We start from the raw sequence: 14,065 nt of genomic DNA on the forward strand, positions 1-14,065 counted from the left end.
TCAAATAGCTCTGAATAGTCCGTTTTTGAAGAGTTTTATATGTAGTATTGTTAGTCTTTATTGTCTTCTCTGATGGCCCCTTTCTGGTAGCATTCAATCCTTCTATTACCATAGGAACAAGAACACCTTAAATATTCGAGCTTTTTTTCCCAAATTGTAATGCTTTAGCCATTCAAGACAAATTGGATGAGATGGTATTTTACTGGGAAGACATCAAAGCTCGTGGTGAAGAGAGAGAAATTAAACTTCTAGATGTGCTTGACCTGGCTGAAAAATTCTGGTGTGACATGGCTGCCCTGCTGACCACCATTAAGGACACGCAGGATATAGTGCGAGACCTGGAGAGTCCTGGTATTGACCCCTCAATCATTAAACAACAACAGGAGGCTGCAGAGGTATGGATATGGCTCAAATGTGAACTTCACATTGTTTGTCTGAACAAATTTGCTTTAACCATGCCCTAAATATTTGTCTCGTTTGTTGCCTTGTTTGGAATCACAAAACAAAAAATAATTTTCTGAAACAATAGATTGTAGTGTGGTAAGTGCACCGGATTAATAACCATTTCCTGGTAATATTCTGGTGATTTCAGACAATTAAAGAGGAGACGGATGGGCTCCATGAGGAACTGGAATTTGTGCGAATCCTGGGAGCAGACCTCATCTTTGCTTGTGGAGAATTTGAAAAACCAGAAGTGAAGAAAAGCATAGATGAGGTAAAATATTAAATGGAAATAATGATGAGTGAGGAATAATGTGTGGCCTAGGTTGATACCGTAATGTTAGAACATGACTAGGAGGCTAATAGGCGTGAGACTAACGGCAAGTTAATTGATTATTTTACTAATAGAGTATATTTAGATATGCAATTTTAAAAGCATTATGGTATCTCCAGCAGTAATGCTATTAAAGGCACCATAACATTTCATGCAACAAAATGTATATTTGCATATCAGTCCCTCTCTATTATATGTTAGCTCCTAAAAACTTACCCAAGGTAGAAACTACTTTTTGATTAAATGAATATTGTGTTCTGCATAATAACATGTTAATGGTTTGCTGAACAAGTCTCAGTTTGCTGACATTATAATTTTTCAACAAAATATATTTTCTTGCTGAAAAAGTACTCAAGTTCAGTACTACAAACAACTAAAAATAGATTTTACTAGCTCACCCATCTGAAAGATGTTATTGTTTTATCAGATAATAAGTTTATGTAAAAGATTCCCCATTGTAACGTTGGCTGGATTAATGAAAAATCAGTTAATTGTCTATTTGAGAGTTGAATCTTGAAAAAGATTTATAATAACCATGACTAAACACTAAATGTCAGAACCAAGAGTGCTTAATTTATATTCATACTGTGAGCAAAATTTTGTAGCAGTGTGATACACTGGTCTGTCATACAACCAATGCATTACTACCTTGGCTGACTGATACTATGTTGGGAAAATCTGAATAAATTATGAGTGAGTTTGATTGAATGCAGCATAGACCAATGAATAGGAAGCATTAGCCTATGCAGGTCATTTTCAGGAAACATTGCCCCTCCCTATTTCTGTAACCTACCCCAGCCTGACAAACCTCTGAGATCTCTGCACTCCACTTCTGGCCTCTTACATATCTCCAGTTTTCATAGTTTCACCATTGGTAGTGCCTTCAGCTACCGAGAGCCTTGTTTTTTGAATTCCCTCCCCAAACCTTTTCACCTTTCCTCCTTTAAGGCACCCTTTAAAACCTATCTGTTTGACCAAACTTTTGGCCATTTATCCTAATATCTCCTTTAAGTGTCTCGGTATCTTGTTTTATCTGATTATGCTTCTGTACAATGTATTTGGTGCTTTACTACATTAAAGGTGCTATGAAATTGTAAGTTGTTGTTGTATTACCATGTTTGCATTCTAATGAATTGTGTCATCATTTTTTCTAGCTCAATTATACTTGGGATAACCTGAACAAAGCATGGAAGGAGCGGATGGACAAACTGGAGGAGGTCATGCAGGCAGCTGTGCAATACCAAGATTCATTGCAAGTAAGGAATGTTCTGCATTGTGTCATTGTACGTATGAATACAGTACTAATTTGAATGATGTTTCCTAATCTATTGTAACTTTTTAGGCAATGTTTGACTGGCTGGATAACACTGTAATAAAACTTGGTGAGATGTCTCCAGTTGGCACAGACATCAACACGGTGAAGCAACAAATAAACGAAATGAAGGTGGGTTAATATTACCGCAAAATAGCATGGAACATACACACAACTTTTGGAAAAAAAACATTAAAATTATGAAAGAAATGTAGTTCCCCACTTCTGCTTTTTCTGTGATTATCATGCATTTCATATTAGCTTCATCTAACATGAACAATCATTCCTTTTACTGGATTGAAAAAAATCTACCCAATGTCCATCTTTAGATGGCTCAACTGGTGTAGGCAGTGAATAGCTGAATTATATTGAATACAAGATGCCAGAGCTGTGCTGTGTTGGTTGATTTGGTCAACTTGGGCAACAGCAGTGGCATTACTGTCGGCATAGGAACCATTGGTTTTGGGGAAGGGGGGAAGCCCCAAGACTTCAAGTGAGGACAGAATCACGAGGCTGTCCGCTTCATATGATAGCTTTTTGACATTACTGTCTAGACTCATATATAAAGTATGGTCATTTGGCAGGGTACCGATGTCCATGGGGAGAATTTTCTGAATATCGAGCGGGCGAGGAGCCAATTGTCGCCCACGATCGACTGCACACCACCATTTTACATGGGCGGGCCAGTTAAGGCCCACCCAGCATGACGCACAACCGGTAGCGTTCAGTGCTATCTATGCGGCGGGGGGGAGGGGGGAGAGTCGGGGCCTGTGCTCTTTCACGCGAAAGAGCGCAGAAATTTCCCTGAGGCACGGAGCTGCCTCAGGGAGATTAAGTACATAATAAAAGCTCATAAATAAAGTTTAAAATTATTTAGACATGTCCCCTCATGCGACAGTGTCACGTGAGCTGGGACATGCTTGTGAATTGCGCAAAAATTATTTATTTAATTAATAAAACCTTCAGGAAACCTCATTCCGTCCGTGGATGAGGTTTCCTGAGAAACGCAAAGGCCACTTGGGCTCTTCACCTGCCCGCCAGCCTTAAGGTTGGATGGGCAACATTGATAACTACTTTAATTGGTTTTTTTTAATGGCCTTGATAGGCCATTGACAGTTCGGGCGTGCAGCCGCCTCTGGCGCGCGCCCGCCAAACGTAATATCTAAATGACAAGCGCTGACGTCGGGACACATGCCCCATGTCACCGCTCATCAACATGTGGGGCCCGCCCCCGCATGCCGACATCAAAATTCTGGCCCATGAATCTGTACTGCAGCAATGCATCAACATTTTAAAAGTTGAGGGCCCAAAACTGGTAGGGAAGATAGGAGGGGGAAAACAGTCACATTATGGCTTTGATTTTAAATTTGTTACATTTTCATAAAATTTGCCCTAATGGATGACACTTAACTTTCCCACTGCACTTGCAATCCACAGGAATTTAAAATGGAGGTCTACCAGCAGCAAATAGAGATGGAAAAACTGAACCACCAGGGGGAGCTGCTGCTTAAGAGGGCCTCAGATGACACGGACCGAGACCTAATTCAACAGCCACTCACTGAGCTCAAACATCTCTGGGAAGATCTGGGAGAAAAGATTATTCTCAGACAGGTACAAAGGGTCTGTTATAACTCAGATTTGGAAATACTGTTTTTCATGTATTGATAATGCACATACATCAATTTACCAATACATGAGCCAAGATTTGCTGCATTGTGCAGCTAAAAGAAGTCATGAAAGCCTATGAAATGAAATGGACCATGGCAATTGTGCAATTAGTTTTGTGAGTTACGCTCAGCAAATTAACATATATTGAAGGGCTTGGGGGATTAAAAAGAGACGATGAAGTTTGATATTTGACACAAGACATACAAGTCCCAAAGTACTTTACTTATCAAAAAGATATTAAGGATTATGAAGTCATGCTTTAATCTCTTTATCAGACCCCTCAATATGAACAACTGGTCAGAAGATCGTGGATTCTAGTCCCAATCCGAGACTTGAACACAAAATCCAGTCTGACGCAGCAATTCAGTACTGCACTGCCAGACGTTCTGGGGTTTTTCCAGGGCTGTGGACCTGGCTGCTGGGGGGCCCTTGATTGGCCATAAGGTGCCTGAGCAGGAGAGACCCCCTAAGTCTGCAAGGAGACCACCAGCTTTTACTGGGTGGTCTCCCCATGTGATGTCAGGTCCCAAGCATGAGGCTATTAAGTGATCATTGACCACTTAAGGGCTTCAATTGGTTTTCGGGCCGTAAGGTTATCCTCAACCTTTCCCACCCCTGATTGAATCAGAGGGAGTCAACATGGTGATGGGCACTCCACCCCTCGACTTTCATTCCAATTCTATGGACCCCTACCCCCCCACTGCTGTTGAGGGTGGAATTAAATTTAACCCATTTTGTGCCTTTTTATCCAGTACAGTTCTGCTATTAGACATGCTGACTCCCTGCTTTATTTACCTCCATATACATTTCAGGATATACATTTACTACCATTCCCTGGAACGAATGCAGGGAAATAATCTGCTCCCATGCCTTTGTTCTTATTCTTGCAGCTACTTGGAGATGTACAAGAGTAGCCATATGTGACTTCCTAGAAACTCAATGATATGTGAACCACTCTTGCCACCCTGGCATGCAGTGAATTGGCACATGAACATACTGACCTTGAAGTCCTGTTTCAATATTTAGTGTTTGACAGTTTTTTCTATATTCAAACTGATTGGTTATTTCTTTACAGGCCCAACCTGAGGGGAGGTTTTTGGGGAATATTTGAGAACATGAAAGAATATTTTTTTCAGGATGATTACCTGTGAACTTATTTTTTTCGCCACAGCACAAAGTGGAGGGTGCCCTGCTGGCACTGGGTCAGTTTCAACATGCATTGGCTGAACTTATGACTTGGCTGAATCATACAGAGGATCTGTTGGATGGACAGAGGCCAATTACTGGGGATCCAAAAGCCATAGAAATCGAACTTGCCAAGCATCATGTATGTCAAAAGTTATCTCTCTGCAAAGGTTTATCTTACATAACCATGTACTGGATCATAGAATTATATATAATTCATATGACATTGCAAAGTAATATCATTAAGGGTTTTGGATGATGTCCCAAATCAAGAAAACATGGCTGTTTTATGCAATTACATGTAATATTAATAACATTTTCATTGTAGGCTTGAACTCCCTCTTAAATTTAGATTATATTTACTTCTGTTTTGGGATCCATCATAGAGCAGTACAAGCTCAACGTTCCTTGGTTTTCAGTCAGTGAATCTAGCATAGTGTAGGACAGAGTTAATCTTGTACAGTGTCAAAAATGAAAGGTGGCTGATTTCACCTTTTACGAGTTTTTGAATGTAGAGGGAGATGAATTAAGGAATAAAAAGTCAAGAATACATGGCTATGACGGCTGAATGTCCAATTACTGATTGTGAAGTTGAGGAAGGGGGAGAGTATTCCAAAGGCCAGTATGAGAGGAGTAAAAGTGCTAACTGAAGAGGTTATGAGATAGCATAAGGGGGTGGGGAGAGATCACAGCGCAAATTGTTCTGAAAGTGTAGATTTTTAAAGCAGGGTATTGGAGGATGAGATGCAAGTAGTTGAGGGTAAGGGTTGGACTCACTATGGATTAGAATAGAGATGGCAGAGTTTTGCATAAGTTGCAGCTTGTGTAGGATAGATCTCAGGATGCCAGGGGGTTCACCTATCATGCACTTTACGGATGCTGAGTATCTGCAGCATATTTCCAATGATACTGTTTTGTTTGAAATTAAGTGTTGTTAGATGCAGGTAACTTGTGTGTGCATGTTTCAGTAAATGAAACTTTTCCTCCCCAAAAGGTCTTGAAGAATGATGTGCTTGCCCACAAGTCAACAGTCGACACTGTAAATAAAGCTGGGAATGAACTTCTGGAATCAAGTGCAGGGGAGGATGCCAGTAACCTAAAGCGTCGACTAGATAAATTAAATCACAGCTGGCAGTCGTTGCTTCAGAAAACTGAAGGGAGAGAGCAGCAACTGGAGGCTGCTCTGCAGCAGGTATTCAATGGGAGGAGGATATTGGGAGACTTGGGTCTATGGGCAAAGACAAGTTACTAGCAGATCTCACATGGCACTGCTTATGATGCTGTGTTATACTGCAATTAATCTGTAATTGCCTTCTCTATTTATCCTGAGACCAACTGAAAATTAATTGGCATAGGTTAAGATAGTTGCAGTTTTTGGCTATAGGTCAGCCTGTAAGCCCCTCTCTCCAAAACCTAGTGACTGATTCTGAAGCCCTGAAATTGCAACACGAAAAGGCCATCTACTCTGCTATGTAGTATAATTTCTTTGCCCTTCCCTTGTATGCTTTTTACATAGCTACTCTGGGAACACTTGTCAAATTCTCTTAATGTTAAAGCAAAATACTGCAGATGCTGGTAATCTGAAATAAAAACTGGAAATACTCAGCATGTCAGGCAGCATCTGTGAAGAGAGAAACAGAATTGACGTGTCAAATGTTAACTCTGTTTCTCGCTCCACAGGTGCTGCTTGCCCAACTGAGTATTTCCAGCATTTTCAGTTTTTATCTCTCAATGTTATTGTCTTTGTCTCAACTGCCGTTTACAATAAAACATTCCACGTTCTTAAAAGCTATTATGAGGGGAGGCGATGGCACAGTGGTATTGTCACTGGACTAGTATTACAGAGACCCAGGGTAATGCTCTGGGGACCTGGGTTTGAATCCCACCACGGCAGATGGTGAAATTTGAATTCAATAAAAATCTGATGACCATGAAACCATTGCCGATTGTTGTAAAAAAAAACCCATCTGGTTCACTAATGTCCTTTAGGGAAAGAAATCTGCCGCCCTTACCTGGCCTGGCTTACATGTGACTCCAGGCCCACATCAATGCGGTTGACTCTTAAAAATACCCTCTGAATGAGGGCAGTTAGGGATGGGCAATAAATGCTGGTGCCCATATCCCATGAACAAATAAAACAAAGAAGAAAAGAAATTCCGATAACTTCTCTTTCATTAATCCCTGTTCGCCACTCTTTGGTGAATCAATGAAATTAGTCTGACATTTTCTCCTTAACAATCTTCAATGTCTTTTAGATCCTCTCGAACTGACTTTGAAAGTCATAATTCTTCCAGCAGTCTTTCTTAACAAACCTCTCATTTCTGGTAACATTTGTTATGATCCCCATAAAGACTGTTGATTTCTTTAAAAAGTTATTTGAATTCCCAGTTAACACATGACAAGATCTCAAGCTTTAAGACTTTTGCTGAACAAACAATCTAAAAGCAACATTATCTAAGCACTATTCGGTAGGTACCTTATACTGTAAACTACAGAAGAGCAATTCTCCTTTTAACCCAACCAAAAATCATCCCACACCAAGCTGTCCCTTTAGTGAACACTTTATTCTCACAGGACTAGTCCAAAGTTATTCTCGGCTCCTGATGGCTTGCTTCCTTTCTTTTCCTTTCCTAACCCAGTAACTTCTAATGCCAGAACTGACTTTCATTATGAGGACTACACTGGAAATTCTTTCCCTGAAGACAAAGTTTCATCCTCCTCCAAATCCTCTCAAACTCAATCTCACATGGTAACCAATAGAGTCAGCATTTTTTCTGCTTTGGGTGCAGGACTAACTGCCCCTACGTCCTCTCTGTCTCTCAGATGGCTGCAGATTGACTTGTGCCCGAGTGTTTCGGGGATACTTAGAAACCCTATAACCCAATAGTACAATGACTTTGTATGAACTTTTCCCTCCCCAAAGCTTATCTCTATCACAATGTGAATCACATGAGCCTTGTATCCAGATAGAAATGTTAATTAGCTATCTTCTAAACCTCACAACTGAAATAGAAAAAACATGAAACCTCATCCACCAGCGGGATGAGGTTTCATGTAGGGTTTAAAAAAGTTTAATAAACTTATTATGTAAATTATGAACATGTCCCATCTCATGTGACATTGTCACATGAGGGGGACATATTAAGGAATTTATTTTCTATTTTTAATATTTTTAGAAGTGCCAGCGATCTCCCTGAGGCAGCACTTAGCCTCAGGGAGATGTGTGCTCTTTTGTGCGCATGCGCGAAAGAGTGCACTCTCGCTTTTGGGGACCCCCCCACCCACACAGGAAGCGCTCAGCGCTTCCCGCCGGACATCACGCTGGGCAGGCCTTAATTGGCCCGCCCACGTAAAATGGCAGCGGGGCCCTCTTCTCCGGCGGGAATTGGCTCCCCGCCTGTCGGAGATTGGGTCGAGCCCACCCACCCGACAGGCAGAAAATTCTGCCCTTGGAGACTAACAGTGTACCCACATTCAACATAGCTGCTCTTGCCATTGTTGTGAACATTGTGTACATTCCTCCCAGTAAGTCAACTGACCCCGCTGTCCCCATAGCAACCAAAGCCACCCAAGCTTGTCGGGCAGAATTCAGAGCAAGCCATGTGACCCCATCCTTCATTTTACCTTAAGTTAAAGAGACAGTCCCAAAACATAACAATCTTTTAAACTTCGTATTTGTAACACATTCTAGACAATATTTGCACTTGTCCAATGATCCTAATATTTGTCCTATAATGGAGCTCCTAAAATTGGCAACTGTGGCCTAACCAGTGTAATTTGCAATGTTAACATCACACCTGAATTTGTATCATCTATCCCTACATATAAAACGCAGAACCTCATGAGCTTTTCTTTTCAGTTCTTCAGTGGCAACCATTAAAGATCTGTGTATCGGAATCCTTGGATCCCTTTGTTCCTGCGCTCTAAGAATTCTCCAATTAGGATATATTTTAATTATTTCTTTCACAATGTACTACTAAATAGTTCTCTGCATTACACTGCCTACCTGACCCTCCACTGACCTGTCTGTATTCTACATTGTTCTCCACAGTTTGCCATGCCCTCTGAATTAATATTGTCAGCAAATTTCAATGTCATTGTACTTAATGCCTAAAACCAAATGTTTTATTTTCTGTTTATATAAATTATGCCACAACACAGCTGCAGAGCTAAACCAATATTCACCAATGTGAAAGATGTCCGTTCACCCATAACAATGTTGCAAGAAATGACTTTCTTTTTTCATATAATTTTGGTACTTTGAGGATTGACATTTGCCCATGGGACTGTTAGTTAGCCACAAATGTAGGGATTTTTTTGTAGGCTAAATTATTACTAAAGTTATGATCTAATTTGAGCTGATCTTAAATATGTGCTTCAATGCAAATTAATAACAGAGAAACTATTTCAGGTATAACTGAAACCTTCTTCCACATTACTTTCATCTACTGAATTCTGCTTACATTGACATTTGATTTCTGTATTATGAGTGGACATTAGGAACCTTCTGTTAGTCAACTGATATTTTTTTCTGAATAATGTTTCTTGTTTCATAGGCTGAAGGATTTCATGGAGAGATTGAGGACTTTTTGCAGTGGCTCAGCCGAGTTGAGAATCAGTTGGCAGCATCTAAATCCACTGGAGGCTTACCTGAGACAGCCCGGGAGCAACTCAATGTCCACATGGTAATGGGTTTGTTATCTCCTTTAAAAGCAAAAGATTTACCAAAGCAATGTGTTTTATTCTTTTCACTTGATGGAATTTAACAACTTTTTGTTTTAAGTATCTCCTTTGAGGTATCCTTTAAGAAATGTGTAGTTTGAATTTCGATGTTTTTATTTATTCAGCGGTATTTCATATATGTGTTGCATTCTCTAGCTAAATCCAACATGAGATGTGTGAATTCTAAGCCCACATTCTCAGCACCTTTAACTTCATAAGATGTCACAAAGCTTTATGGAGGCATTTTAAAACCAAGTATGACATAGATCCACATAAGGAGATACTAGGTCAGAAAATAGCTTCGTCAAAGTGGTGGCTTCTAGAAGGGATCTTAAAGGAGCAAAGTGAGGTAGAGAGTCGGAGAGATTTAAAGAGGGAATTTCAGAGCTTATGGTCAAAGCAGCTTGAGGCACAGCTACCAGTAATGGAGCGATTAAAATCGGGGATGCTCAAAAGGCTAGAATTGGAGGAATGCAGATATCATTGGAGGGTCAGGGGCCTGGAGGAGACTACAGAGAAATTTGGAGATAAGGAGAAAAATTTTAAAATTGAGGCATTGCTTAACCGGGAACCTGTGTAGGTCAGCGAGTAGCGGGGTGATGATTGAATAGGATGTGGTGCAAATTAAGACGAGTGCAACACAGTTTTGGATGACCTTGAGTTTACATGCAGTAGAATGTGGGAGGTGGGCTGGGAGTACATTAGGATAGTCAATCAAAGGGTAACAAAGGCATAGATGAGCGTTCCAACAGCTGAGGCAGCGTCTAGAGAGAGGCAACATTTTGGAGGTGGAAATAGGCAGTCTCGGTGATGGCGCAAATATGTGGTTGAAAGCTCATGTTGGAATCAAATATGACACCAAGGTTGCAAACAATCTGGTTCAGCCTTAGACAGTTGCTAAGGAGAGGAATGGAGTCAATGGTAAGGAGTGGAATTTGTGGCAGGGGACTAAAGACAGTGCCTTCAGTCACCCCAATATTCAGTTGGAGGAAATTTCTATTCATCCAGTACTGGATGTTGGACAAGCAGTCTGACAATTTAGAGACATTGGTGGGTGAGGTAAAACTGTTGTCAGCGTATGTGGGGAAACTGACCAATGCAAATATTTATTATATTTCATGTAACTTCCCTTATGGTGGGAAAAGTAGTTCAATGAAGATAGAAAATGAGGGAGGTAAAATAGATCAAATTACAAAAAGGAAATTCGAAAGCAAGTTCACAGTAACAGAATTAGACTTGTCAACTTTCATCTAATTAAAAGGCTGCCAATGAAAATTTGTTACAAAGGCAGTTGACCATGCAAGAGAGAAATTTTTAATTGGCCACAGTCCAATACTTTTAATCTAGACCTGGGAGGCATCCCACCCAAAATGTCAGTATAAATCCTGAGTTAACAATTCAAGAGTTTAGACCCCTAAAATATTTAAGAACAAAGCTTCATATGACAAGACAGCCCGCAAAGATGCTTCAATCAAAATTGAGAGGATTATCCCAACTACAAGCTCAACAGTTCATGTGTAAGAACATTTGGCAGAAGACTTCATTGGAAAGATGTTCTACTTTATGCATTGTTTTTCCAGTTTCTCTCTCTCATTTACAACATTTTTCCTTGAGCAAACCAATCCCTCTCTGCAAATAGTCACTACAATGTGCTCTATTTCTTTTTTCCCCCCTAGATTAATTCTGGGAACTCTCCAAGAGATCATGGTGCAGATAATCATCCCATCACCTTTTGACATAGTGTGCTTATTGTTGTTTTACAAATTGCATCGAATTTCCCCTCAAGATACAAAGAACACAAGCGCTCATCTGCATCATATCAAACAGTTAAAAGAATGTTTCATATAAACTTGGACCAGAAATATTAATGCAAAATATCAGCCAGTGTTAAACTTTTGGGCTGCAATTGTGATATGCATTATTAATAGCCCGGATGTTCTGGGAAACGGTATCATCGTCAGGTGATCGGTGAGGGGTAGCCGAGTGGTCAGGAGGTGTGGGTGTGGTTGGTAGTAAAAGAAGTAGTTGGGGATTGTGGGGGGTTAGTGTGAGTGATTAGGGGGCCAGTCCTGGAGTTACCCAGGAGTTGGACTAGGTTTTTTATGTCTAATATTTTGTGGGTAACTATTCAGGTAAGTACCATGGAATTGTCTGAAGTCTCCAACTCTAACTCAGAGTCAGAGACATTCACGGAGGATCCCGGGGAGCAGGGGAAATAGCTCATCGGAAGTTGAAACTTCCCGACAATTCCCACATTAGTCAGTGCATTAAGACTTCCAACAGGCCCCGACATATATGGTGGTCATACGTCTGGTCTCTGACAATCTGGAAACTGTAAGATTTGGGCCAATATGTTGATACCATGTAGGAAATTCATTTATGGTTTTATTTCACTAAAATAGTGGACAATTGCATTTTATTCAAATACATTGAGCCGTTTCTCACTAATCATGCATATAGCCCCTTATATCCCATAAAAATGTAAACACTCAAAATGCATGGTATCAAGCAGCTTTCCTGTACATTTAAACTTCAGAGTAGAACACAGCTCAGTCATGGCACTAATCAGTAACGAATGTTTATCAATTTATCCTACTATAAATAATGTGACAAAGTTATACAGTGATTTCACAAATTATGCATATCTTCGCTACAGTAAGCAGATAAATATAATTAAACCAAGGAAAGAGATTGAGTGAAAGGAAACCATTTGCTGAATATGCTAACAATGGACAACAAAATTATTACAGGTGACAATCAATCACTAAAATTAATTGTATAACTTGTTTTCTTTCTTTTTTAGGAACTCCACGGAGAGTTTTGTGCTAATGAGGAGACATACAAGAACTTGAATGAGAAAGGCCGGCTGTTGTTGAGCACTCGAGATGATGCTGCAGGATCTAATGTTGAACAGTGTGTCGCGTTATTAGAACAGAAGTGGCAATTGATGAGCACAAAGATGGAGGAAAAGAAGGTAGGAGGGCCAACAATATTAGCAGCATCAGAAGTGGGAGAATAGCAATGTTTTTTTAAAAAAAAACATATTCCACCATTATTCCAAATGAGAAAATGAACACTTTTAATTAGGAGAACAGAAAGAGCATGTTTCCGATAAACAAAATAAATAACAGCTGTTCGCTGGTTCATTCCACGGGGCAATGCCTTGACCAATCAGACTAAAATTGCCTAGTTTAAATTTTCAAACAATGCTTGGCTGTTAACTGTCAGTCACCATCAACTGGTGCATTCTCCATTGCAACGCCACTACCAATCTGAGTCCACGCCAACCAATCAGCACTTTCTTCTCATATAGTATGAATTGTTGTTCCCCTTACATTTGGTATTCTTGCGAATTGTCCTGATGAGCGCAAGACAAAAAGCTTCGACAAAAAAACTTCTGTGCTACCAAACGACTATGAGAACAGTAGTATAAAAGCAAAAAACTGCGGATGCTGGAAATCCAAAACAAAAATAAAAATACCTGGAAAAACTCAGCAAGTCTGGCAGCATCTGCGGAGAGGAACGCAGTTAATGTTTCGAGTCCGAATGACCCTTCAACAGAACTAAGTTAAAATAGAGATTTCTATTAATCTAATAGAGATCTCTATTTTTACTTCGTTCTGTTGAAGGGTCGTTCGGACTCGAAACGTTAACTGTGTTCCTCTCCGCAGATGCCGCCAGACTTGCTGAGTTTTTCCAGGTATTTTTGTTTTTGTGATGAGAACAGTAGTGTTTGTCTTGCTGTATTTAATGTTTCTCTCTGGCAGTTCTATATTTTTATTGAACTGGATAATTACCTGAAAAGAAAAAAATTTGCAAGACTACAGAGAAAAGGTGGGGGAGTGGGACGAGCTGAGTTGAAGTTGAGAGCCAACACAAACTCAACAAGCCAAATGGCCACCTTCTGTGCTGTAACTACTCTATGATTCTCCTGTTTTTCCTTTTCAGACCAAGCTAGAGGAGGCTCTCAATCTCGCAACAGAGTTTCAGAATTCCTTGCAGGATTTCATTAATTGGCTTACTCAAGCAGAGCAAAGTCTGAACATCGCAGCTCCTCCCAGTCTTATAGTCGACACAGTCCTTTTCCAGATAGATGAGCACAAGGTAATGGAGTTCTGGATTAAACTTTGTGTAGCTGGAGCTAGGGATTGCAGACATTCTCAAGGGGGAGTGAGGATAGTCGAAACGGTATTGCCTCAGTCCAGGGGATGAGGAATGACAAGACTGCTTCATTTCACTTCTTGGAAGGGGAATGGAGGTGACTGTCTCGATAACAAGGTTGGGAACCGGACAACTGCTCGATACTGGGGTTGGGAACCGGGCGACTGCACAATACTGGGGTCGGGTACTGGGCGACTGTTCAATGCTGGAGATGGGAGGACTGCAGCAATTCAGAAGATTGT

At 40.5% G+C, this 14,065-nt stretch overlaps 1 protein-coding gene across 4 annotated transcripts in view; it reads left to right on the forward strand.

Moving 5' to 3' along the window:
• Nucleotides 1-14,065, forward strand: part of LOC144695942 (microtubule-actin cross-linking factor 1-like) — a 554,471-nt gene that overhangs the window by 486,618 nt on the left and 53,788 nt on the right. For all 4 annotated transcript variants that reach the window (XM_078567039.1, XM_078567041.1, XM_078567037.1 and 1 more), the window contains 10 exons: nucleotides 169-395; nucleotides 593-715; nucleotides 1,930-2,031; nucleotides 2,118-2,219; nucleotides 3,525-3,698; nucleotides 4,927-5,082; nucleotides 5,935-6,132; nucleotides 9,497-9,625; nucleotides 12,466-12,636; nucleotides 13,611-13,766. In XM_078567039.1, coding sequence (XP_078423165.1) covers nucleotides 169-395; nucleotides 593-715; nucleotides 1,930-2,031; nucleotides 2,118-2,219; nucleotides 3,525-3,698; nucleotides 4,927-5,082; nucleotides 5,935-6,132; nucleotides 9,497-9,625; nucleotides 12,466-12,636; nucleotides 13,611-13,766 — 1,538 coding nt within the window. The remainder of the gene's footprint in view (nucleotides 1-168; nucleotides 396-592; nucleotides 716-1,929; nucleotides 2,032-2,117; nucleotides 2,220-3,524; nucleotides 3,699-4,926; nucleotides 5,083-5,934; nucleotides 6,133-9,496; nucleotides 9,626-12,465; nucleotides 12,637-13,610; nucleotides 13,767-14,065) is intronic.

This window comes from Cetorhinus maximus, chromosome 21, assembly GCF_964194155.1.
Source record: "Cetorhinus maximus chromosome 21, sCetMax3.hap1.1, whole genome shotgun sequence".
Lineage (NCBI taxonomy): Eukaryota > Metazoa > Chordata > Chondrichthyes > Lamniformes > Cetorhinidae > Cetorhinus > Cetorhinus maximus.